The 27,283-nt window shown below is 42.3% G+C and overlaps 1 protein-coding gene across 2 annotated transcripts in view; it reads right to left on the reverse strand.

Moving 5' to 3' along the window:
• Window positions 1–24,856, reverse strand: part of Kiaa0232 (KIAA0232 ortholog) — a 61,144-nt gene extending 36,288 nt beyond the window's left edge. For both annotated transcript variants that reach the window (XM_057771469.1, XM_057771470.1), the window contains exons 1-2: window positions 24,727–24,856; window positions 2,771–3,267 (exon numbers count right to left, since the gene is read on the reverse strand). In XM_057771469.1, coding sequence (XP_057627452.1) covers window positions 2,771–3,001 — 231 coding nt within the window. In that variant the 5' untranslated portion in view covers window positions 3,002–3,267; window positions 24,727–24,856. The remainder of the gene's footprint in view (window positions 1–2,770; window positions 3,268–24,726) is intronic.
• Between the last annotated feature and the right edge of the window lie 2,427 nt (window positions 24,857–27,283).

Genomic DNA, 27,283 nt, shown 5'->3' on the forward strand with positions numbered 1-27,283 from the left:
CACTTGTTACATAAATACCTTGCTTAGAAAATGTATTGCTGCTGATAAAATCTTCTAGATTGAGAATTCTAACGAACAACTAAGAAATGAGAAGTTAAAGTCTTACCAAAAACAACCCATTCCCTATGAACTGAAGTAGCTATGAGAAACTTCCTCATTTCTGGAACGACCATTCCATGCTTGCAGAGAGAACATCTTACTTGCCTCTCAAAAATCTATTTTACGTTTTCTAGAAAGACAGTAATAAATTAAAAGGCTGATCCTAAAGATAATTATAAGCTTTTCTTTTCTGTTTTGCTACTGTTGTTGGTTGGTTGGTTTTTTGAGACAAAGTTTATCTGTGTAACAGTTCTGGCTGTTCTGTAACTTGCTTTGTAGACCATGCTGGACTTGAACTCACAAAAATCTGCCTGCCTTTGCCTCCCCAGTGCTGGGACTGAAGGTGTACGCTGCTGCAGCCGCCGCCACCACCACCACCCAGTGATAAGGTTTTCAATCCCTTCAAAACCTTACTAGAGCTGGATATGTTGGCATATGTATTCCCAATACCTAGAAGACTGAGGCAAGATTATCAGTTCAGATTCAAGGACAGTCTGGGATATCAAAGTAAAACAAAAGATAAACAAAAACACAAGACAAAACTTTATTTGACCTAGTTCCTAGACAGGGCAGCAAGTAACCTAAAAGCCAGAAAAGTACAGATGTATCCCAGCCCAAGGATGCCAACAGCAGTTACGAAAAAACAGGCTCTGGGCAAGTGACGTATAAAAATATTAGGAATCTCAGAGAAAGTCTCTGTATTATTTCCTGGGCTCTAGGGCTTTGGGTGGGGGGTGGGGGGGAGTTGGAAGGGCAAAGCCAGCTTCTTGTCAATAAAAGTTTGTTTCTGCTATCAATGTTAGTAACAATGATTTAAAACAAAATCACTCACAAAATACCACTTTCTTTGGACTAATAATTTTTAAAAACAAGATTGTATGTAAAGTTTGCACACAGGGTTAGCTAGAGCCCACTTTTGTGCTTGGGAAGAATGTCTCTCTAGAGGAGACTGGCAGCAGTTCTTGGAGAGTAAGTTATTTATTTTTTAGAATCAACATTTGACTGGTTTCTGACTTTAAACTCAATACATCCATCAAATAAAATGTTTGATGACAGACTTAAAAGTGACACACGGTGATGGCTGGTAAAGTCATGGCTTAACAGGATTTTTAAGGGTTTTGTGATTTGTTTTGTGTTCTGTGATTAATATCATTTATTGATTGATTGATTGATTGATTGATTGATTGATTTTCGAGACAGGGTTTCTCCGTAGCTTTTTGGTTCCTGTCCTGGAACTAGCTTTTGTAGACCAGGCTGGCCTCGACCTCACAGAGATCCGCCTGCCTCTGCCTCCCAAGTGCTGGGATTAAAGGCGTGCGCCACCACCTCCCGGCCTTAATATAATTTTTAATGTTTTCTTAAAAAAATTGTCTTGTTTTTACTGCACTACACATTTTTCTCCACTCCTCTCCTTCCCCTCACCCCTTCCCTTCTACCCTCTCCTGTGACCCTCACGTTCCCAATTTACTCAGGAGATCTTGTCTTTTTCACCTTCCTATGCAGATCCATGTATGACCCTCTTAGGGTCCTCTTTTAGATAAATACAGTATTTACCTTGGAACAGAAGGAAATAGAATAGACTTGTGACTAACTTTCCTAACAGTAGAAACCAACATTTAGGACAGCGGTGTGCAAAGGTGGCAGGTCATCAATGTATTCCCAGTCACAAGTCCATGTCAGAATGTAAGCATCAAGGAGAAAGTCTATGAAGTTAACAACTAGACCAGACAGTGATATTCTACAACAATCTTGTTATTGACAGGAATTTTGAAATTGAAAATTCCTCATACTACACAATGATTACTTCTGACTTGGAGTACTGGAAATCTTAAGAATGTACACCTGTGGGGCTAGAGACGGCTCAGTTAAGAGCACTCTTAACTCTTGACTCTTGCCAAGAATCCAGGTTTGGTTCCCAGTATTCACATGGTGGCTTACAACTGAGGATCAAAGTTTTTGACCTCCACAGGCACCAGGCATGCACATGGTGCACATATATCCACACAAGCAAAACATTCACACACATAAAATAAAAATATTTTAAATCCTTAAGAATGTACAAATACAAGGTTGACAAGATGATTCAGCAGGTAAAGGTGCCTGATGTTAAACCTGATAACCTGAGTTCAATGCCTGGAACCTACAAGGTAGAAACAGAATCAACTCCTATAAGATATCATCTGATCTCCAAACAAATGCTTCGGCAATGTGCCCTTCTACTTCAAAAATAAATAAAGAATATACAAATACCAAGTTAGTCCTGATTCCCAAGAGGCAGGCCTAAAGACACACCTGTGAGGGATTGTCTGGATTAAGGCACCTCTGAGAACGTGAGAGGGATTCTCAGGTGCATGTGGGAAGACCCATCTTCCTTATGAGTGGCACACTCCCTGAGCAGAGTACCCTGGACCATACAGAATGGAGAGGGCAAGCTAAGCACTAGCATGTATGCATTCACTGTTACTCTGTTCCTAACAGGATATAATGAGACCAGTTCTCTCTTGCTCCTGCAACTATGATTGCCTTGTTATTATAAACCATAATCTGAATTTCTGAGCCAAATAAACTTTCTCCCTTAAGTTAAACTTCTGTTGGGGTATTTAATCACAAAGATAGAATATAAGTAGACACAGCCATCAAATGTCATAAAGCACTTAACACACAAAAATACCTGTTCCTGAAGGTCGTAGTCATAGCTGTCATGCAGCAGAAGACTGAGGATATACCGCGAATAAATCATGGCATCAATGCCACATTTCTCGAGCTCTTGTCCCAGCCAGGTTTGCACTGGGCCCAATGCATGAAGCAGAGACATGTCAGAAACAGACACGGGGCCTGGATAAGAACGTGAGGTACTTTCAGATGGCAAACCATCCACAACAGCTGTACAGACAGGGCGCATGAACTTAGGTTGCTGACATCCTTAAAACAAAAAGCATTTTCTACAGCGGATGTTCTGTTGGTATCCGGAGAGAATTTCACTCCAGCAGAAAGAAGAGGAGCTGGACATGGAGGACAGGCAGTGACCGCGCAGCAGTCAGCTCTCTACAACACAATTTCCCTCTTCAGGCATGACCAGTGAGTCAATACCATGATAGCGACACAAATGGAGATGCAATTTTCAACTTTCATTTCACATTGAGGCCAAATGTCAGTCTCTGGCAGAACCTACAGAAACAAACAAACAAAAAATGAGTCACATGTAGACACAAAGTCGTAAGATGACTTTTATCTTGATGTATTAATTAATTATTTATTTAGGTTTTTCTTGACAGGGTTTTTCTGTGTAGCCCGGGCCGTCGTGAAACTCACTTTGTAGACCAGGCTGGCCTCCAAGTCAGAGACTCACATGCCTCTGCCTCCTGAGTGCTGGGATTAAAGGTGTGCACCACCACTGCTCAGTGAGGATGATTTTCAAAAGAAGGTGTTCCTCCTTTTAAAAATGTAACTGGTAACTTGTAACATTTTTCCTGTGGAGTAGTTTCAAACTAAGTGTAGTTTAAACTAATTTTAAACTATATGTAGCATTTTAAACTAAGTGACACTGTAAATTTAAAATTTTGATATCATCTGGAATGAGAATAAGGGTGACTGATCTCTGCTTATGTGCAATGACACTAATAATCATTTCCTATCTCAAGAGACTGGACTGGTAAAATGGTTATAGAAAAATTTGCCAGGCGGTGGTGGCGCACGCCTTTAATCCCAGCACTGGGGAGGCAGAGGCAGGCGGATCACTGTGAGTTCGAGGTCAGCCTGGTCTACAAGAGCTAGTTCCAGGACAGGAACCAAAAAGCTACGGAGAAACCCTGTCTCGAAAATCAAAAAAAAAAAAAAAAAACTTTAAATTTAAATTCGCAAATCATTGTTATGTATTTAGTATGGCTAAAAACTAGGGATGATAATCAGGAATTCATAAAACTGGAGATGAAGCAGACCTCCTGTTTTACAACCACAGGCGACACTGTCAGATCTGCTCTGGCCTCTCCTAACTGGACTTCTGATTCACTCTTCCTTTAATACCATCCCCCAAACACACTTTCAATGTCTAGTAATGGGTTTATTTGTTCATCTTTTAGGTTTGGGTTTTTTAAGGCAGAGTCTAGCTATGTAGCCCACTAGGAAATAAAAACGAGGGGAGCAGCATTGATCAGCTTGTGAACTTCAGCCCCTAAGCATGACTCAGAGCAGCACCTTCAGTGAAAGGTAGACAGACATTCCTTACAAAGACGTACTCCTGAGTTTCCCAGGTGTCAATAAAATTTACACAATTCAATATACAGAAAACAATTCTAATTGTTAATAAGTGTTTTGCTACTTTCAAAAATCCTCACAAAAAGAGGACTTCAAAAATCCTTTATTGAACTATGAAAGGTAATTAAATTAAAGCAAAGATTTTTCTGCATTTTTCAATCAGCTGATATTTTCCAGCTGTCTCTCAAAATTACATCATTTTCCATAGTTTGGTTCCCAGGCAAGATTTCTGACAGATACCAATAAAAACATTCAGTCCTAGCACACTTGAAACAAACAAGTTAGTGAAAAAACAGCCAAGACTTGAAAGGACTTGAACAGCTGAAGGAGAGTAAGGGAATCCAGGCAGCAGAACTCACAGGGCATTAGAGAACGGTCTGCATAACAAAGAAACGTCAGAGCTGGGTGTATATAAGTAACGAACTATCCAAGGCCAAGGCTGGGAGCACAAAGGTCCTTGTGCTCACAGATAAGCATTAGGGAAACCTAGTGCTAAACACACAGGGTTGTCTTTTCAAAGGGAAAAATGCACAACTTGTTTGCTGCCCAGAAGATAGATGGGAATGAAGGTAGCTAATAGCCTAGGTCAGTGGTTCTCAACTTTCCTAAAGCTGCGACCCCCCCCCAACCATAAAATTATTTCATTGCTACATCATAACTGTAATTTTGCTACCATTATGAATCGTAACCTCTGATATGTGACCCTGTGAAAGGGGCCTTTGATACCACCCACTTCTGGTCTAGGTAACCCCTGTGCTATCTGTAGGGCCAGGACATACCTGACTCCCCCAAGCTCCCAGAACCAGGACCAAAGATGGCTAATGAGCTAAATGATCTCTATGCTATCTGTATGACTGAAACCACACCAGATCCTCCCCTAGGCCCTTAAGATAACACATGTAGCCTATATCTCTAGAACCATCTTCATGGAATAAGCAATAGTACTAGGAGAAGAATTTTGATGTAATTATGTCTCCTTGTGCACATGGGATTGTGTTACACCAGGAAATATTTTACCAAATTGTGTTGTACTTAACTATACCTGCAATAAACTATCGGGGTCAGACTCTAGCTACCAAGTCATGCTGAATGGTATTTTCTTCTTGCCTCACACAGAGTTACTCTGTCAGCTCTGGTGGTTAACAGAGGCCCCCACAGCACAGGATGAATCCGTACCTGATCCCCCAAAAGCAGCAAGCAGTACCTCCAGCCAGGTCAGGAAACTCACAACTCAGCAAGTCTGGTCTTTGTATTTGGGAAGAATTAGCCATTGTCTAAATACTGGTCTGGTCCTGCCTAACAAATCTTCTGTTGGTTCTTTTTGGGGGGTGGTGATGGTGGTGATAGTGATGTCTTGAAACAGGATCTCGTGTAGATCAGGATAGCCTGGTCTTGAGCTGATCCTCCAGCCTCCATCTCCTAACCTGGCACCAGCAACCATCACTATCCCCAAACAAATCTTACAAGACCCCAAAGAACCAAACTGTTCTTTGGAGGCCTAAGGAGATAAAATTTACAATGTCTGACAACTATTCAAAAGAGGAGACAAAAATGAGAAGAAAAATAGGTTCACTTAAATAGATTAAAACTTACATGCATGTGCACACACACACCCTATGTTTTTAAATAATTAAATTTCAAAATTGATAGGCATTAAATGAGCAAGACATTCAAGCAACTCCAAGTGCATGAAACATGAAGAAAATGGCTCAGCACAATAAAATAATTCCAACCTGTAAGCAACAGAAAAATCCTAAAGTGGCCAGAGTAAAGCAGAAACATTGTGTTCAAATGTAAGGACAGCGTCCTGTTTTGGTTGGAAACCATGGAAGTGAGCAGGTAATGGAGCAAGACTTAGAACACCAAAGTACCCATCACCCTAGTACTCCACACTTACAAAGAAGGCTACCTTTCAAAGCCAAGGTGAAATGGACTTTTTCAAACATGTGAAAACTGAAGGAACTTATTCCTGACAAATCTGCCCTACAGGAAATATGCAAAGTTCTCTAGTCTGAAGTAAATTAATTCCAGAACAAAATGTGGATCCATTTAAAGAAACAAAACACAAATGCCAGTTTCATTAAATATCTTTAGGGGCTAGCAAGATGGCTAAGCAGGTAAAGGCACTTGCATCCAAGCCAGGAAGACCTAAATTCCATCCCTGAAACTCACATGGTAAATGAAGAGAACTGACTCCTGCAAGTTGTCTCTGACTTCCACATGCACGCTGTGGCACACATGCATATGCAAACACTCATGCACACACAAACTTGTATTAAAAGTTTTTGGATTTAAGTATCTTAGGGGCTGCAGAGATGGCTCAGTGGTTAAGATCATTTGACTGCTCTTCCAGAGGTCCTGAGTTCAATTCCCAGCAACCACATGGTGGCTCACAACCACCTGTAATGAGGTCAGATTCCTTCTTCTGGTGTGCATGAAAACAGACTATTCATATATATAAAATACATGAATAAATAAATATTTAAAAAATTAAATATCTTGCTGAGCATGGTGGTACACATTTTTAATCCCAGCACTTGGGAGGCAGAGGCAAGTGGATCTCTGTGAGTTCATGGCCAGCCTGGTTGACAAAGAAAGTTCCAGGACAGCTAGTGCTATTACACAGAGAAACCCTGTCTTGAAAAAAATCCTCCTGCTTGCATTGCATGGTAAACATGTTATTAACTAAGTCACCTTCCTAGTCCACAGTATCTTTATGGCATGATAATGCAGATAACATGTGAACTGTCCCTAGACTCTTCTGTGTTCCAGTGCAGCCATTCACAGAGTGGCAAAGAGGGACAGCTATAAGGACCTGGCTACTGTGGCAGTCAGTACACTTACTTTGGGAGAGTCCTACTAGCCGTAGAATATTTCTTTCAGCTCCTTTACCTTACATGCTTTCTGTAAGTTTTACAAAAGAGCTTTTTAAATAGGAGTACACAATTTGAGCACCTGAAAGCGTAGCATCTCTTTACATCATGTGCTAAACATAGCATGCAAATGTTTCGCCTCCTTCCCAGCAGAACTGTCGAGCCAAACCACTCTAGAGTGTCACTGCACAATCCAGGTTAAAATCAGTTTCTTGAGCTGAGTAGGGCAGAATATGTTAGAACTGTAGTGTCCTGGAAGCTGGGCAGGAGAATCTAGAGTTTGAGGCCAAACTGGGCTGAAACAGTCAAAAACAACAAAAGGCAGTCTTTCTGTCACACTAGCCACATTTCAAGTGCCCAAATACTACATACGTCTGATGATTACTGTGAGAATATGGGACATTCATGCTGACCAGAAGTTCTACTGGACACTGTCTTTGACTCACTCCTGCAAATGACCATTGCTAAGCTAAAGACTTGTTAACCTTTGTAACAGTTACAAATCCCTCTTCCATGAAGACAGGGTAGAACTCATGCTTTATCGGACTTAATTCCAACAGTCAAATTAAACTACAGCTCAATGTACTTGTGGATGGTTCAATGACAAGGTCAGACTCTAAGGGACAGCAAGAATAAATTAAGCTTCAGGTGACCAGGGTAACCAGGAAAAAGGGTTCAGTTAAAAACAGGTACACAATGCTGTAGAGGGACAACGCCCCTAAATTTTAACATCTTAACTCAAAAGGGCTACAACTCCCTCACGCCACATGTTTCATCTAGCTATAGCAGGGACGCTCAAGGCCATCACCACCAAGTGTGATCCACCTGGGACACAGGTAACAAAATAGTTACCATCTGGAACCCAGCTAATATAGGGACTGAAGAAATCAAGTATGTCCCAAAGTATGCCTTGACGCTCTGAAAGCTGCTTCTCGGATGAGAACTGCTCATAGTCAGTCAGTTAAAGAAAACCCCCTGGCCTCACTTTAACAGGAACAGGTGACACCAGTCACAATGACTTCAAGGGCAAAATAAGAGGATATTAGTAGAAAATATTTAGCATTGTTAAAAATTATCACTCTAGGGGTTACAGAGATAGTTCAGAGGTTAAGAGCACTGGTTGTTCTTCTAGAGGAACCAGGACTCAATTCCCAGCACCCACATGGCAGCTTACAACTGTCTAGAACTCCAGTTTCAGGAGATCCTACACCCTCACACAGGCATACAACAGTCAATGCTCATAAAAATGAAAAAAAAAAAAAAAACTAAATCATCCCTCTAGTTAGATAGGGAAAGTTTTAGTAGCACAAATGAATTAAAACTTTAAAAGAAAAGTGATTCATAAGAGAGAAAAAGTAATTATTCTGAATAAGGTTTCAAACAGTATGAGTACTGTTGAAATGCTAGTGCCTCAGCAGTGGGAGTCTAGCCTCCTGTCTCCATTACTCCTCCAGGTCATCATCATCTGCCGGCACAGGCAGTTACCATCTTTAGCACACTGAGCCATGGCATCCTTTTAGACTACTTCTGGCTTCTAGGGTAGGTTTCGTCACAGACAAGGCTGCAAGGCTTCCAGTAAAAACTGTGACACACTCCATGTCCTACTTATTAGCATAACGCTTAGGCCTTAGCAGGTGATCAAAACTACACTGCACTAATGATTTCCTAAGTCCAAACACAGGAGAATAAACTCCGGGAGAGAGGCTTGGGAAATAACAGTGTAGGAGCACTGTGAGGAAAACAACTGTGAGTGTACGGGTGTGGGTATAAGGCCTTCACCCAGGATTCTAATTCACCTTTTTCCACCTGACATGTATCACAGGCTACCTACCACCAGGCCCTGTGCACAGTACTGCCAACACAAAGACAACAACCCAAAGGTTTTATCCCTCAGTATTTTCCAAACTCTTCTAGTAGGCTTTGGCTTCATTCCTCAGTATGCCAACTTCCACTTCCCTGTGAATCCTGCAGCCATTCTCTTCTATCTCATAGACTGTTTCTGCAGTTTGTGTTTTAACTAGTAATTTCCTCATTACAAAGAGCATGCCTTTTGTTAACATACCTGGTGCTAAATGGTTTTTATTACTTGCAGGTTTATTCCCATAAGTATTTAATTTGGGTATCTATAGAACTTTTACACAAAGACTAGATGGATAGATGAATGGAGGAATGGAGAGATGGTTCAGCAGGTAAAGGCACTCGCCACCAAGCCTTATGATGACTTGAGCTCAATTCCCAGGACCTACACAGTGGAAGGAAAGAGCTGACTTTCTCAAGCTGTCTTCTCACCTCCAAATGCATGCCTACACAAACATAAACACACATATAAATAAATGTTTGAAATATAAATGGAGAAGGATAAGAAAAGGAAAAGACGGGCGATGGTGGCGCATGCCTTTAATACCAACACTTGGGAGGCAGAGGCAGGCGGATCTCTGTGAGTTCGAGATCAGCCTGGTCTACAGAGCTAGTTCCAGGACAGGCTCCAAAGCCACAGAGAAACCCTGTCTCGAAAAACCAAACAAGCCTTGCTAGCTAAATTACTTTTAAGTAAGTCTTGCTTGCTATTTCTGACCTTGGCACACGATTTGAAGTAGACACTTCCCATTCTCTTTAGGAAGGGCCCAGCCTCCAAAGTCTATGTATAACCGAAAGAAGAACCATGAAGAATATACAGCCCAAACTAAAACTAGCACTGAAAACAGTAAAGAAGGGCTAAAAGCTGATTCAGTCAACTTGCTTCCTATATGTATCTAAAAAAAAATACAAATGGACAGTTCTCTATACCTAGTTTTCTGTTCCCTTCTATGTATTAAGTCTTAGGAAATGAAAAAAGCTTATTTTTAAGAAATACAATAAAAAAACTAGTATGGGACCACATTCTTTTTTATGACAACAGGAAAAGCTGAATAAAGATTAAGCAACTGCATTTTTACTAGTCAGTAGCAGAAACAAAATGATAATCTATACTAGGAAGCATAGCCTCCCCACTAGCAATTAAAATTCTTTTCATACCAAAGGACTATTCTTAGATTACTACCTGATACTAACTTAGTAAATATTTTTATAAAATAGAAATGCTCAACCCTAAATGGAAAACTATTATCAATTTTCTCCTCCTCAGGCTCTGAGACTGTCACAGTCAGAAAGTAAGAGCTGGATGAGATGTGCTATGGTAGGACACAGACATCGCACTCGTGAACTACCGTAGCTGTAGTTTCCTGCATAAGAACAAGACATCACAATCAGTGAGCATTCCAACAAGTAGCACGAACTGGATTCAGTGGGGGTACAAAAATAAATAAAAGGAGAAGTGCCAGAGGCCATGGGAGTACACAGCAGGTGACGCCCCACCAGATGATAACTCTGATGGGGAGCCCCACTTGGTAAAGACAATGGAGTCACTGTAAATGACTGGTGGTGGAGCTGCATTAGAGAAGGAGGGAGGGGGATGGACTTCTTAGGAGGTGTCTGGAAAGAGTAGAAAGGGAGTTGAAGTGAATATAATCAAAACGCATTGTATATATGTATAAAATTGTCAAAGAACAAATAAAAGGATTGTTTTGTTTTGTTTTGAGATAGGGTTCACTATGAGGCGTACCTGGCCTGGAACTCACTATGTAGACCAGGCTGACCTCAAACTCACAGAGATCTACCTGACTCTGTAAGCACTAAGATTAAAGGCAAGTATGACCATGCCCAGCAGAAAGCTGTGCATTAAAAAGAAGAGGAAAAAAAGACAGTAGTTTAGCAGCAGAGCATGTGCTGTAGGCATGAGTCTGAGTTAGACCACCAACAACAGAAAAAAAAGAGGAAGAAAAGAAAGAACAAAGATAAAGACAAAAGGAAGAACCAAGGTTTAATGAGTCCAGTGTAGGTGAAAGCAGTAAGTTCTATAGAGCGCTGACTAGATTTCCATCAAAGCAGAACAATCAAGAGCTAGATTATATGTGTGATAAGTCAATAAAGGGAAGAGTTTCCCATCCAATCTGGACCAATTCTCTATCGCCCCCGCAACTGTCAAACATGCCCAGATGTGAAAGCTTTCATGGGTGTCTACTAATGTCTCTGGTTTGAAAAGTTATGTACAGAAGAAAACCTGTGTACCTTCTCACTTTACAATAACCAAGGCAGATGCTCAGTTCACTTAGATGTGTTAGATGTTGAGTACTTCAGTGGGGCTACAAAAGTAGTTTATTTGCCTTTAAAAAAAAAAAATGCCAGCCGGGCGGTGGTGGCGCACGCCTTTAATCCCAACACTCAGGAGGCAGAGGCAGGCAGATCTCTGTGAGTTCGAGGCCAGCCTGGTCTAGAAGAGCTAGTTCCAGGACAGGAATCAAAAAAGCTATGGAGGAACCCTGTCTCGAAAATCAAAAAAAAAAAAAAAAATGCTCCTTTCCCCTAGCAGGGGCAAACTTCATATTCAACAGTTTACAAAATTAAAAACTTAAGAGATGTGAACCAAAGGGAACGGGAATTATATACACAAATGAAATAGACAAACTGCACCTATGCAAAAATACACAGCCAGAAAACAAAAGCCCAAGGCAAAAACAAATGGAATGGAATCCTAAAGGATTTCTTGGAAAAATAATTAAAGAAAATGAAATTAGGGAGGTGAGATAGCTCAGCAAGTAAAGGTGTTTGCTGAAGCCTGGCTACCTAAGTTCAATACTGGAAACCAGATAAAGGTAGAAGGAGAGAAGAGAATCAACTGCACAAAACTGTCCTCTGACCCTCATACACACATACCCACACACCAAGGCAAGGCACATGCACCCACACATACATACATTACATACAAAAAAGATAATAAAATTATTTAATTTTAAAAACCATGAAATGGGTAAAAAATAAACAACTAAATTTATAAAATTAAAACCTGAAATAGGAACAATTAAAACTTCACTCTAAAATACGCATTTAAAATTTCTAATCTGGGAATAGAAACACAGCTATTTAATCCTAGCACTCATGAGACAGAGACAGGTGGATCTTTGTGAGTTCAAGGCCAGCCTGGTCTACACAGTGAGTTTCAAATCAGTCAGAGCTACATAATGAGACATTGTCTCAAAAACAATTATTTTTTCCTAAGCAAGTTTACCTAGAAAACAAACAAAAGAAGGTTTTCAGAAAATCTGTTACTGCAAAACATGAAACCTGTGGAGAGAACTGGCATGTAGGTGAAAAAATTCACCCTTCAGACCTGAGCAGAAAGGGACAACTGACAGTGCAGGCGCCAGAGCGGGAACAGAACACCTACCTACCAGACAGACTTATCACCAGTCAGCTGCCTGGAGGTGAGGGACTGCAGAGCTATCTTCTTGCAACTGGGGTAACCAGCCAAGCAGTTCTTGCCAGGCAAATGAAATCAAAAGGTTGGTCAATGTTACAAACCAGAGCTACATTTAACTGAAAGTTATCAATCATATTAATTTATTCGGTTGTTTGAAGTGCTATGATTTTCCTTCCAGGACACTTTCTGGGCCAGTCTTGTACTGTGGAAATTGCTCCACATGGACCTATCATCTTTCTGTTTTCTCAGACATAGATATTTCTCCATAAAACTTACTTTTCAAAGTTAAAAACATTTTATCATGTAAAATATTAGCTCACAGCATGCATATAATTTTTCAATGTAAAAACTGTAGCTTGTCAAAGTGCTTAGGTATAAAAACTTCTACAGCTGTGAACTGTAAAACGTATTAAACCTATATACATGCAGGCAAAACACTCACAAAAATAAAATGAAGAATAAGCTTTATGAACTGGAGAGATGACTTAGCAGTTACAAGAGCTTGCTGGTCTTCCAGGGGACTCCAGTCCAGTTCCCAGGCAACATCAGGCAGCTCACAGACACCTATAATTCCAGCTCATAGATTGGGCACTCGCACAAATGTGACAGACACACATATGCACACACTCAAATAAAATAGCAAATCTTTTATTTTTTTTTTAAAAGAGTAAGCTTTCTAACAGCTACTAATACCCAAAACTACATTATGCAAACTACACTGCAGTGGAAACCTCAGAAAGATGCCGCCCTCTCCATCATAAGGAAACGTACCCATCATCCTCATCAATGGGACTACCTACCTTAACCCTGAACTTCCAAAAACGGTGAGCCAAATCTCTTTTCTTTGCAAACAAGCCACCTCAGATACTTCGTTAAAGCAATGAAAAAAACTTGCTAATACACACATACTATCCTTTAACAAAATGAACTTTAACTTTAGGCTTATTATAACACTCCTTCAGAGTCCTAGCAAAAGTCTGCAACAAAAACATAAAGATAGGTGTATTGGCATATCTGTAACTGCAGCACCTTGGGAGGATGAAGTAGGAAAAGCCCAAATCTGGGGTTATGAATGAATGGGAGGTTATTACCTCCCCCGCCCATAGAAAAGCTGTAGTCAGACTCAATTGTGAAATAGTGATGCATTGGCTACTACTTCAAAGATGCTTTGGAAAATACAGTTGCGTTAGAAACAGACTCCAGGGTGAAAGAAAAACAAATCCCCTCCTACTCATTTAAATGCCTCTGTCCCAATTACATAGTACTAACATGCATGCATGTCCATGCACACGCGCACACACATTGTACCTGAAAGTATGCTGTGGCATAGTTTTATTTTTACTCATTTAACCTCATGTGTTTTACATTCCACAGAACCAACTGACTCATGATAAATATTTACTTGGCCACACCCCCATAACCCTCCACACCCTACATTCTTATAACTCATTCATTCACTGCTCAGGCTAGAAACACGCACATACAGAGAAGACTCTCAAATATTCTGTATCCGCTGCCCCAATGCCTGTATTTGTAACACAGACACTAGCAATACAGCAAGTTCATCTGTTGAGACAATACTATCATTTCCAAATCTCTGGAGCAGATTTTAAGAGATTGGCAATACACAAGTTCCAATGATTAAGAAAAGAGATAAATGTAAATAGCCAATACAATAAACTGCCACTAATATGCTACTCCAGGGAAGGAGCTCCATGTAATATTGGAACCAACAGGTGCCACTTTTGAAGACTTAATCAGTAAAGCACACACACTTAAATAGCATCATCATCATTTAAAGTATTAACATTCAAACATAATTTGTCATCTATCTGCTCCCAATACAAGAGGGGTGGGATGCTGATAAGACAAAAGAGACAGAACAGTATGGACAAAGCTTAGCAACAGGGGAAAAATTTGGAGTTTTCAACAGTTACCCCAGATTTTGAAAGATTAAAGTGAAAAACAGCAGATAATATCTAACAACTCTGATTCTCCACTAACCTACCTAAGTCATATACAAAAACCTATTTACCTACAGACAAGCTTCCTCAAGATAGTTTAAGATTCCATATTGAATCTATGCAAAAGCCCTCTCCAGTTCATTCCTAAGCCAAAAAAGAAATGTAGATATAGCTGATAAGATGACATTTACTTTATATACATGTGTTAGAATTAAATCTGTGGGCACTGTCATAATAAAGTAGTGCAAACAAACCCAGGTGCTGGTGGCGCATACCTTTAATTACAGCACTCAGAAGGCAGAAGCAGGCAGATCTTTGTGAGTTCAAGGTCAGCCTGGTCTACACATTGAGGACCAGAAGTACATAGAGAGACCCTGTCTCCAAAAAAAAAAAAAGTAGTGTAAATAATCAACCAAGTCAATACTATGATTCGACTCCAGAATATCCCCACAGGCTCTTGTTTAAATTGCTTGGTTCCCAGATGAGCATAATTTTGGGAGGCTTTAGAAATTTTGGCAAGTGGGACCTCACTAGAAGACTAGGTCATGGGGAAAGAGGACCTAGTTCCTTGGGGGTATATTATCTATGACCATCCTATCTCACCATGTGCTTCATCATCCACCATGATGTGAACAGCCTCTGCCACATGCTTTCATTTAACTTCCCAGCCATGTCTTCCTGACCTGAAAAACTGAACCCACAAGCCCAAATCACCTTTTTCTCCTGTAATTTGTTTCTATTGGACATTTGGTCACAACCAATGAAAATGATACCAAAAGAAGGGTCTCCTGAGACTAAATATGTCAAAGTAGCCTCTGGAAATGACTTGTGGGATAAAATTTAATGAGTTTACAGAAATGGGATAGAATGCTAAAAGACCATCATATATGATGCTGGTGGGGCCCAGAAAACTTCTGTGGAAGGCTGAGTTTAAAGCTAATTGACATGGAGAGATGGCTCAGAGGTTAAGAGCATTGCCTGCTCTTCCAAAGGTCCTGAGTTCAATTCCCAGCAACCACATGGTGGCTCACAACCATCTGTAATGAGGTCTAGTGCCCTCTTCTGGCCTACAGGCATACATGGGAGGAATGCTGTATACATAATTAATAAATAAGTTTTGAAAAAAAATAAAGCTAATTGACTAGAAGTTGAAGAAACAGATCAGTGGTTAAGAGCACTGGTTGATCTCCCAGAGGACCCTAGTTCAATTCCCAGAACCCACAGGGTAGCTCACAACTGCCTGGAATCCCAGTCTCAGATGATCAAGCATTTGCTTCAGGCTTCCTTGGGTACTGGTCACACCTGATAAACACACATGCAAGCAAAACAACTATACACATAACATAAAAATAAAGGTTACAAAATCAAAAAGCTAATGGGCTAATTACTGTGGCAGAAGAGCATCTGGGCTATAGCACTGTTGTTACTGAAGGCTTCTAGCCAGGTTTACAGTGAGAACTGACAGCAAACAGAACAGAGGATTTGACAAATGTAAAATCTGCACAGAATAGGATTGAGCTGGAAGCTGCAGAAAAGTGTGTGATTATTAGAGACTGGAAGCCAAGAGGTCTGTCCCTGGACAATAGGAAACTGGCCAAACTCACCTATGGCAGGTTGCAGGGGAACACAATTAAAAATTCCTGTGAAAGGCCTTCCTTTGATGGGAGCTGCCTAGGGGAATGTTTTCCCAGGTCCAGCTATCCAAGCACTCAAAAACCTGCTACAGTTGTGCTCCAAAGAAGCCTGGTTACTGACTGAATTGGAGTTAAGTCACATGATGGATACAGGTTTTACAGGTATACAGAATGCTACCGTTACAGAAATATAGAGGCTTCTACCCAGATTTTTTAGGAAGGTCAGGCAATGTGTAACAAGGTCAGATTCCTTGAGAGACCATGAATAAAAGCTGTGAGGGTGGGGAAAAAAGCTTAAGTAATGACAGACACCAAGATATTGGAGATGCCAGGAGCATAGAACATCTGCTGAAGAAAGATACCAAATGGAACGAGTACAGTGGAGAGATCACGTGCAGTGGGATGGCAAGAGCTACCCAGGTCACTGAAGCTTGGATCACATCACTACCTGCCCTGGGAGCTACAGGACTTATTGTTTGCCAACCTGGGTTTCAACTTTGCTTTTGCCCACCCTTTCTTGCTATTCCTCCATTCTCTCCCTTTTACGTGGTAATGTTTAGTATGTCATTGTACACAAAAGCATGTGATTCAGTTTTGACTTTACAAAGTGTTAAGTACTTTTCTCACTGTTGTGACAAAGTATCTGACCAAAGCACCTTAAAGGAGGATTTGCAGTCCATCATGGCAGGGAAAGCATGGCTGCAGTATATGGTGACTAGTCACATACTGTCTGCAGACAGGAAGCAGAGATGAATGATGGTGCTCCGCTGGCTTCCATTTTATCCTAGACCTCAATCTGTGGAATGGTACCACCCACGTTCAGAATGGATCTTTCCTCCTCAGTTAAACTTCTGTGAAAACACTCTCACAGATATATCCAGGCATTTCTTTCCTAATTCTAAATCTAATCAAGTTGACAATGAAAATTAACCATCACAAATAGACAGGCCAACAGCTAAGAGGCTACCTTGACTCTTATAGAGACATTGGACTATATTTTGCAAGTTTTTTATTTTTTGAAATTACAGTATAATTATACCATTTCTCCCCGTCCCTTTCCACCCTCCAAACCTTCTCAGGCACTCTCTTGTTGTCTCTCAAATTCATAGCCTTTTATTTTCTTTAATTGTTTAGATATACAAACAAATACATGTATATTATTCCCTCAATATACAAATACAACCTATTCAATCCATATAAAGTTACCTGTGTGTATATGGTCTCATGGCTGACCACTTGGCACCAGACTTTTGAACAATGTCAAGCTGTTAAGAAGTTGAATTTGAATTAAACGCATTGTGCATATGAGATGACCATGAGTCCTGGGACATGAAAGGCCAAAATTATGCAATATCCCCCACCAGCTCATGTTCTGAATGTCTAGTCCCTCAGTAACAGTGCTACTTGAGAACTGGACGCTTCAGAAGGTGGAAGTAGCTGAAGGAAGGAGGTCATCTGGAAAGGAGTGACTCTGGGTTTATGTTATCCCTGCCCATTTCCTGTCTCACTTTCTGCTTGCTGGTTTGCTGTGATATGAACAGCCTCCACCATATGCTTCTGCCATCATGAAGTGAAGTGTTCCCACATGCTGTCCCCAGATGAACTAAAATCCTATGAAACCATGAGCCCAATTACTGAAATTGTTTTCATAAGGTACTATGGTAACACCAACACCAAAGTAGCTAAAGCACCAAGCTCTAGTGTTTTCTACATCTGTTCAACTGAGCTAAAAGCTGTCACTTACTGATACCTGCTATATATTGGGCCCTGCACTAAGTCTCAAAAGTCTCCCAAAAAGCTACTTTGACCCAAGTCCTTTCCTTCTGAAATCACAATGCAAAGTGATTCTGAGTTAATTCAGTCAAACATCTAATGAATGAGTACTGTGCAAAAAGATTATACTGCACATTAGAAAGAATCATCAAATAAGAGTCTCCTTTGTTCCCTCAAGAAATTAAAATCCAGGGGATGCCTCCATGTAAAACAAAAACAAAGAAACACACAAAACCCTAAAATGTCATAAGCAAGTATCAACAACAAAACAAATTGAGGGACTAGACTAGACTTAACTGCTTGAGGTTCAGCAGTTAAGAGCACTTATTGCTCTTGTAGATGACCCAGGTTTAGTTCCCAACATACACATTGAGCAGCTTGCAACTGCCTATACCTCCAGTTCCAGGAGATATGGCCTCCATAGGCACCTGCACACATGTGATTCATGCAAATTCAAACATGCTCATAAAATAAATTATAATAATAATTAAATTGGGGAAAAAAAGCTTGAGGCATCAGGTAAACACTATGTGGGAGGGAATTCATTCTTTCTGAAAATCAGGTTACAGAAGTACAAAGAATATGTCAGTCAAGTCTTCAAGATTTCAATGGCATGAAGGGTGGAAAGGACAAAACCAGGAACGGGACAATCATGAGATAGACAGCAATTTCATGTAGAATACAAGGTGCTGTGGCTTGAATCTGAAATGTCCCCCACAGGCACACATGCTGAACTCTTGGCCTTCTGCAGATGAGTGGCACTGTACTGGGAAATGCTGGAAATCTTAAGGGGCAAGGTTTAGCTGGAGGAAGTAGGGCACTTTGATAGATCTTAGGGATATCTTATTTGTCCATCTCTCATCGCCCATGTCCTCTCCCCTTCTCTCTCTCTCTTCCTGGCTGTCAGAAGGTAAGAAACTTTGCTCTACTGTATGTCCTTCCACCATGAGGGTACTGAAACTACAAACCAACACAAACCTTTCTCCCACTTAGTTGTGCTTGTCAGATATTTTGTCATGATGATTAAAGTCTTACACAGAAAACTGGTCCCAGAAAGGTGAAGTCATTGCTGACGGCTGTTGATGTGGGTCAAAGCCTTTGACCTGGCCTTACAGCAGGAATATGAAAGACTTCAGAAAAACAAACCAAAATCAAGAATGCTAGCAGCAGAGCTTAATGGACAATTTTGGTGGCAGCTCAGAAGACCAGAAGCCACTAGGAATGTGAACAATAAAGACGGGTTTCAGATGGAAGCAAAGATTGCTGGAATCTGGACCAGAGAATGAACATGTTACATTATAACAAAATCAAGTCTAAATTTTATCCATTTCCCAAAACTCCAAACTCTGTGACAGGCTGAGTTTACAAGTGACCCCTTAAAAATGCCAAGGTAGCTGAGCATTCCGGCCATGAATGAGTTTAGCTAACAGCTCCTAAAATTTACAAGAAAAAAGCAAAAAAATGCTGGAAAGTTTGCAACGTGGTCAGAAAAGCATCAAAGGTAAAGTTGAAGCCAAAGAAAATGTGACTACTGAAATTATAGCCAATATAAAAAAAAAGCCAAGAATTAGCATAAAGAAAAAAGGTGTCTTCTGGGCATCTCAGAAACTGGCCAGACCCCTCACATCACAGGTTCAAGGGTAGTAAAGCATAAACTAATTTAGAATACTTCCCCCTTGAGAAGAGAGCTTTAAGAACACCATGACCAGACAAGACCAAGGCTACCTAGGAAGCTGTTTCCCCAGGATTTGTTTTACTATGAGACTGCTGTAGTTATGGGAGCCTGGCTATGCCTATAGCAGGTACTACTGAGTGATGTTGGGTTAGTAGGCAAGAAAAATACACTTAAGGGCCATAGGGGCTTCCACCCAGATTTCAAAGAAATGCCTGAGAGGTCAGGAAATGTGTGATAAAATTAGGGTCCCTGAACTATGACAGCCTCAAGATGGCACTGAGTGGGACCAACCCAAGAGAGGCCATATGGGTTGCATGCAAACAGCAAAGCCAAATGGGCAGAGCTGTCCAAACCTATTGAAAGTCACAACACACTTCAGATAACAGACTTGGAGCAACAAGATTTAAAGTTTGCCCTGTTGGGTTATGATCTTGCTTTGCTCAATCCTCAATGGTTAGTCTGCTATGCTTTTTAGAATGGAAATGTTTATTCTGTACCCTTTTGTATGCAATTTTATTTTTTTATTTTACTGGGACTTGTAGCTGAGCGACTGCCTCAAGTCTCAGAAGAGACTTTAGACTTGGGACTTTTGAGCAATATTAAAATATAATACATTAGGACTCATGAAATAGAGTAAATACATTTGGCATTATGAGGTGCCCATGAACCTTTGGGGACTGGGGTGGAATGGATCAGTCTCATTTGAACATTTGGTCTCCAGCTGAGGGCACTATTTTTGAAGGTGCTGAAAACATTAGAAGGTGAAACTTAGAAGAAGTAGGTTACTGAAGGAGGGTCCTTGGGGTTATAGGTCTTTGGCCCCTATCTGTCTGTCACTGCTCCCTGGCTTCCATTAGGCTCAGATCTTTCAGCCACCATGCCTTTCATGATAGGAACATGAAAGCTCAGAAACACTGAGCCAAAATAGAGCTTCCCGCCCAGAGGTTTTTATACCAGGTGTTCTGGGAGCTGCCTAACCTATGAGGTAACAAGAAAGCATACAATTTCAGATGTAATTAAAAGAATAAGCACAGGTGGCAATGCTTTTAGAGTGCATTATTAACCTTTCAACACTGTCTCTTAGCCAAGGGAAAAGAGTGTGCATTCTTCTTCCCTAAGGACTGGTGATAGCTTCAGATGGTGGGGCAGGGGACTAGGGAGGAAAGAGATCAAGGAAGATCAATTTAAAAAAATTGCCGGGCGATGGTGGCGCACGCCTTTAATCCCAGCACTCGGGAGGCAGAGGCAGGCAGATCTCTGTGAGTTCGAGACCAGCCTGGTCTACAGAGCTAGTTCCAGGCTACAGGCTCCAAAGCCACAGAGAAACCCTGTCTCGAAAAACCAAAAAAAAAAAAAAAAAAAAAAAAAATGCATAGACCCCCCCACACACACAAACACACAAAATGGGTGGTGGTGGTGCATGTCTTGGAGGCAGAGGCAGGTGGATCTCTGGTCTACAAATCAAGTTCCAGGACAGGTAGGGCTGTTACACAGAGAAACCCTGTCTCAGAAAAAAACAAAACCAAACCGAGCCAAACCAAATAATGCATACAGGGCAGAGAATGTAACTTAGTTGGCAGAATGTTTGTCTAAAATGAAAAAAGGAGGTGAACAGGAACAACAGAAGTATAAATGCAGAGCTGGTAAAAATCTGGTACCTGGGGCTGAAGATATGGCTCAGCAGTAAAGAATACTTACTGCTCTTTAAGAGGACTAGAGCTCAGTTTCCAGCTCCCAAGTCAGGTAGATCACAACTGCCTGTAACTATGGCTCCAAAGAAATCCAACACTGTCTTCTGGCCTCCAAGGGAAGCACATGCACACACACACACACACACACACACACACATATACAAATAAAAATAAATCTTTCCTTTAAAAAGATGATCATCAAAAAAGAAGGCCCCAGGGCCAGAAGGATGGCTCAGGGATAAAAGCATTTGTCAAGCAAACCTAGAAACCTGAGTTCAATCCTGAGAACTGAGATCACAACGAAGCAAAAGACAAGGTGAGACTTCTTGATTTGCAGAAAGACTGAAACTTGAGTCTCTCCAATCCAGTACTAATGGATTAATGAGTAAATTTTCTAGAAAGTAGTAATGTTTTATATTAAATTTCTCTCCACAAAGAATTAAGAAAAAGCATGTCATCTATCAAGAAAGGATTACCCTTCATACAGAGGAGTGTTTTCAGCTTGGACTCTGGTTCCCCTACCCACAACATGGGGCAGAATACAATCACTTTACAGAGTGACAGTTCAGAAACAGATGGCAGAGTGATAGCTTCGCTCAGGACATACGTGAGAAGCCAAAAACAACTACACAGAAACCTTTAAAATAGTAACTACCTTTGACATGGTAAAACTGCATTCCAACACTTTAATTAGTGTTAATGTTTTATTAAAATTACTTATAATATGTTCAAAACTGGCAGACTTTTATCTAGCAAACATTGGCACATTTCCATATGTTTAAAGCCCCCAACAAGATGTTAGGAGTAAAACAATAACAAGAGCACCATAGTCAGAGTTTAATGTCTTCTGGCCTCCAAGGGAAGTATATACACACAAGTATAATAGGAAGGAAAACTAGAAGACAAGATCTACAGCAAGGAGGAATTAATTCTGAAGGCCTTCCAAAGGCTCCAGAGAGGATATGGTATCTTATAAGTACTTTTAAAAACTAGAGAAAGTATAAGTTAAGGGGCACTCAGGTCAGAAGAAAGAGTATATGCATCAAGAAAGTCTGAAACTATTTGGCATGTTCAGAGCAGTAATGTGTGTAGAGGAGGGAGGGGGGCTGGCCAGTACAGGATGACAGAAGCTGAACTGCAAGGGGTCTCCAACACTCTGTTGGTACATATAACTGCATTCTAAGCCCCAAATCACAGGTACTTAGAAGCTTGTAGGGCCAGAGGCTGACATGTGTTTGGGAAGAGAATCCTGGAAGTCAGGCAAAGTAGAGGGGAAGCAGTAGTGGCCTAAAGACAAGTGACTACTTTCAGCCAGTAGGGGAATCTGAGAAATATCAGCACTAACCCAGCATTTTAGGAGCTTGAGTGTGGATGGAATTACTTCACATCATCCCTCTCTGCTTATCCACCCTGCAAGACAGGGATCACCATTCTTCCCATTTCACAGATGACAGAAATGGCTCAGGGGCCACTAACTGCTCCAAGTCAAATGATACAAAAACAGGGGCAAAGCTCAGGCTCAGTACATTTCCACACAAATAACAAGTTCATCGCTTTTAAAGAGCCCTAGGATATAATCAGGCACAGAGGAAAGATACATGCCCACTGGGGACAAGCTAAAACACCTTTTATGTTTCTTAAATGTTCATAATTTGTATATCAAACTGGTCATGCTTTAAAAAGATTTGCCTTATGTTGCCATGTTAAAAATCTGCACCCTTATGTTCAAAGAACAATACATGCATCTCCATAACACTTAATAAGAGCAAAATTCTCCTCTTGATATTTCACTGGCTAAGGCGGCACTTTCTTAAAGTAAAAATAGGCTCATGGAAAACCTGTTACACTCAAATTAAAGTCCTATTTTATTTTAGGTTCTGAGAATCTAATCCTGAGCTTCACCTGGGCGACATCCCCAGCTCTAACTACTTTTTAAAGGATTAAACATTTGTGACTGGCTCAGTCAGGAAAATGTTTGCCACACAATCTCAAGGCCCCAAGTTCAGATTCCCAGGTGCTACAGTGCATGCTTTGTAACCCCAGTACTGGGGAGGCCCAGATGGGAGGATCCTTGAAGCATACTAGCCACCTGATCCAGCCCAACTGGTGAACTCAGGGTTCAGTGAGAGAGCCTGTCTGTGGAGCTGAAGGTTGGTGGCACATGACTTTAATCCCAGCATTTCCGAGGCAGAGGCAGGCAGATCTCTAGCGTTCTTGGCCAGCCTGGTCTACCTAGTGAGACCCTGTCTCAAAATATGAGGCGTAGAGCAACTGAGACACCTGATGTTGATTACTGGCCTTCACACATACACTCACGCACACACACACATACGTATATACATACATACACCCAAACCCATGACCATATACATAATCACAATAATTATTTGGATAAGAGAAGATAATTGGGATACGTGATAAAAGTGCATTATATATAAATATGCATGAATTTGTGAAAGAATAAAATTTTAAAGTACATTATTTGGCAAGAACAGCAACCGAATCCAAGATAATAAGTATTCATTGCAAGGAGCCTCCATGGGCATTTCAAAGGCACAGTTCCAGAATGGTTTTTGTCATAAAGATCCTGAGACCTAGTTACAAATGGTTCAGCCCGAAATATCTGCGGGCGAATATTTGACCTTCAGCATGCAGAGTGACAGGCATGTTTTTCCTCCCTTTAAATCTGAAGTCTCTAAAACCGACAAAGTGTTGTGCAACGGTTCCTATACTGTTAGCAAAAATCCTGCGTGGGGTTTTCGTTTCATAGTCTTTTCACGGCATCACCTGTTATCCAAACTGCTCGTCCCCAGCTCCTCAGCAATCCTCTCCCACCATTTCTTTAGCAAGCCAAGACTCAGAAATGGAAAATGCATTGTCAGTTACTTGGGCAACGAGGCAAAGTCTGCGATGCAGGTGATTGGAATCAAGAACCCTATTTAGTAAAAGACTCCAGAGTCGCATGTCCCCCTCCCCAACTTATCTCCATTCCACTTTCTCCTGGTTAAACCTTTAAGGTTTGTCTACAGAAGGACAAACATTGAAGGGAGGGGCTACCAGGTTCGGTGGTCTGCTCCCTAGAGCTCAACCAGCCTGATTCAGGGCCGGCGGGAGACGCCGGGAGCTCCCGGGACGCCGGCCGGAAGCCGGGCCGCGAGGGTACGGGCGGCGGCGCGCTCAGGCCGGCGACTCCCGGGGACTGTCATTTCTGCCCTCGGCCGTCACCTTCGCCGACCCCGCTCCATAGGCCCGCGCGCCCGCCACTCACCGCGCCGCGCCCGCCCCCGGCCGCCGAAGGACAAAGCTGAGGGCGCGGTGCGAGGCTCGGCCGCTGTCCCTCAGGCCGGGCCGCCTCAACCCATCGCGGCCCATTGTGCGCACTCATCGCACGCCGCCCGCGGGGTCCTCGGGCCCGGCGTTTCTCGAGCTAGTCACCCGCTATGGTCCCGCTCCCGGCTCCCGCCTACCTGCCAAGGTTGCCGGGCGGTAGCCTCTCCTTGTGCTCGGAGGGCTGCAGGCGGCTGCCGAGCGCCGGGCGGCCCTGGCCTGCGCCTTACGTAAAGCGGCGGCGGCAGCGGCGGCGGCGGCCCCAGCGCCTGGCGGCGGAGGGCGGGAGGCGGTGCGCGGCAGCGGCTCCGCTGCGTTACCTGGCAACGGCCTCAGCGCCCCGCCAGTCAGCTCCGCGTTCCATATCCTTCCGCCCAGGCGCGGGGATTACATCAGCGCGCCGGGGCGCCGCCCTCGTGCCATGGGTTGGGGAGCAGGAGGCGCAAAGGGCAGGACGCCGATCTGGGGATCTGAGACTATGAAGCTTCACCAGGTCCTGAGAACCGGCGCCTGGGTCGATGACTCCCACCAAAGCAGAAAACCCCACATACACGCACACCCCTTACTCCCCCGCTTTCCCTCACAGGCTTCACCTGTCCGCGCCCCCTCCTCACCGCGTCCTGGAATGGCTGGAGTGGGCGGCTTAACATAAAGACTTCAATTTAAAAAAAAGTGACATGGCTTTTTAATGTGATTATTAAGTAGGCAAAAAATAAAAGACATTCTGGAAGATTCGGAAGTGGGAGCCAAAAATGAGCACTAACCTTTTAGTCAAAGTCTCTTTCCTCCTACTCGCCTTCCCTAAATGTGACTCCTAGGCTCTTCTAGAAAAGCAGATATAGATGTCAGAGGTACCAGGAAGGAAAGCCTGGGATGTGTCTACTGTACAAAGGCAAGAACAGGTCCAGAAGTGACCTGTGACCACATGACTGTGTGTTCATTGGATTCACTGAGCACCCTTAGGCACCAGGCCCTGCTCTTAGCTTCAGAGCCTGAGACCCGAAGTTCCCATACTCAGCTCACGGCTTGCGGGAGGAGCAGAGAACTGGAAGTTCTTTTCTGCTAAGGTAGACTGGACTCTAGCCAGGGTCAGGAACCTAAAAGAGCTGTCCCTTCATTAAATCCACGCTGTGTCTGTAAGCACCTTTCAACTCTTCCCAAGGACCCCCAGCGTAAAGCCTTACTGGCCCATTTCACTGGTTAGAAGTGAGACCCCCAACAGACTGGCAGTGAGTGGATGGGGTCTCCTGATGAAGGCAGGATTTGAGCTCAGGCCCTTGGCTCTGAAATGGGATAGAGGAGAGGAGCTATCTTTTCCTTTGCCCAGTTCTTCCCCTTCATCTGCTTGCTCCCACTTTTGTTGCCTCAGAGGTTCATCTCAGGTAAGCCACAAACCACGGTCTATTTATTTAGTACACATCTTTTGGTTACCTGTTCTAGGCCTGACTCGTGGCTGGGAAGCCAGTGGAACTCCCATGACATGGGGAGAAAGTGGGAAATCCAGGGCCATCTTGGAGCAAAGTAGGGGTGGGGGGGAAAAATAATGTTGGGATCTTCAGGACTCCAGGAGCCAGGGTGCCACAGTCCTGTGAAACATTTTCCAAAGTATGGAGAATTTTGCACACATTTTGGGGCATTCATAACATTTCTGTCGCCTAATCTGACCTCAGGTAAAGGCATGTTGGTAGTACAGAAGTTTCAAAATCGTAACAACGTGTCTCAAGTATCTGAAAGGAAAGAAAGCATAGCCACTTTGTAGCTACACCATTTCTTGACTATTTTCTGTGTGTGTGTGTGTTCCTGGGGTGTTTGTGGGCAAGTACACATGGAGGCCAGAGGGTAACATCAGTTATTTTTAATCATCCTCCACCTTATATTTTTAGATTTATTTATAGGTGTGTGTGCATGTGCTCAGCTGGAGTGTGGGGTCAGAGGACAACCCACGGGAGTCAGTTTCTGTCCTTCAACCATGTGAATTCCAAGGGTCAAACTTAGATCCTTGGGCTTGGCAGAAAGCTCTTTTACCCTCTGAGCCATCTCTTATGGGTCCACTATCTCTTTTACCTTTTTATTTGTACTTTGAGACATAGCCTCTCATTGAACCTAGACCTCATTAATTCAGCTGGGCAGGCTGGCTCAGCTCCAGGGGTCCTCCTTTGTTCATTCCCCAGTGCTGTGTTTAAAGGTGTGCACTCCTTAGGCCAGGTGTGGCAGCACGCGCGTCTTCAATCCTAGCACTCAGGAGGCAAAGGCAGGCAGATCTCTGAGTTCAAGGCCAGTACTACACAACGGGTTCTGGAACACCTAGAGCTACATAGTGAGATCCTATCTCAAAAGAAAAAGGAAAAGGTGTGTTCCCTGTTCCCACTTATTTTTTAAGTGTGGGTGCTGGGGACCCAAACTTAGCTTCTCATACTTAAATGTAGATGTTCTCACTAATTGTGCTATCTCCCCAAACCCCCAACTTTATTTTTGTTACTGAGTCACAGGCTGGTTTTACATAAACCATGGACTACTAGAACTTTCTAAAGTTTTAGGAAGAATTTCCTAAAAGAAAATTCATAGTGAGTAGGACTTAGAATAAGGATTTGGTGGCAGTAAGGAATTTCGCACAACCCTGGAAGTGGTTTTCTTAACGAAATCCCCCCTGTGATTCAGATTGCATTGGTCAAAAGTTCAGGAAGGCATGTGAACTCC

The sequence above is a fragment of the Chionomys nivalis genome, chromosome 6 (assembly GCF_950005125.1).
Source record: "Chionomys nivalis chromosome 6, mChiNiv1.1, whole genome shotgun sequence".
NCBI lineage: Eukaryota > Metazoa > Chordata > Mammalia > Rodentia > Cricetidae > Chionomys > Chionomys nivalis.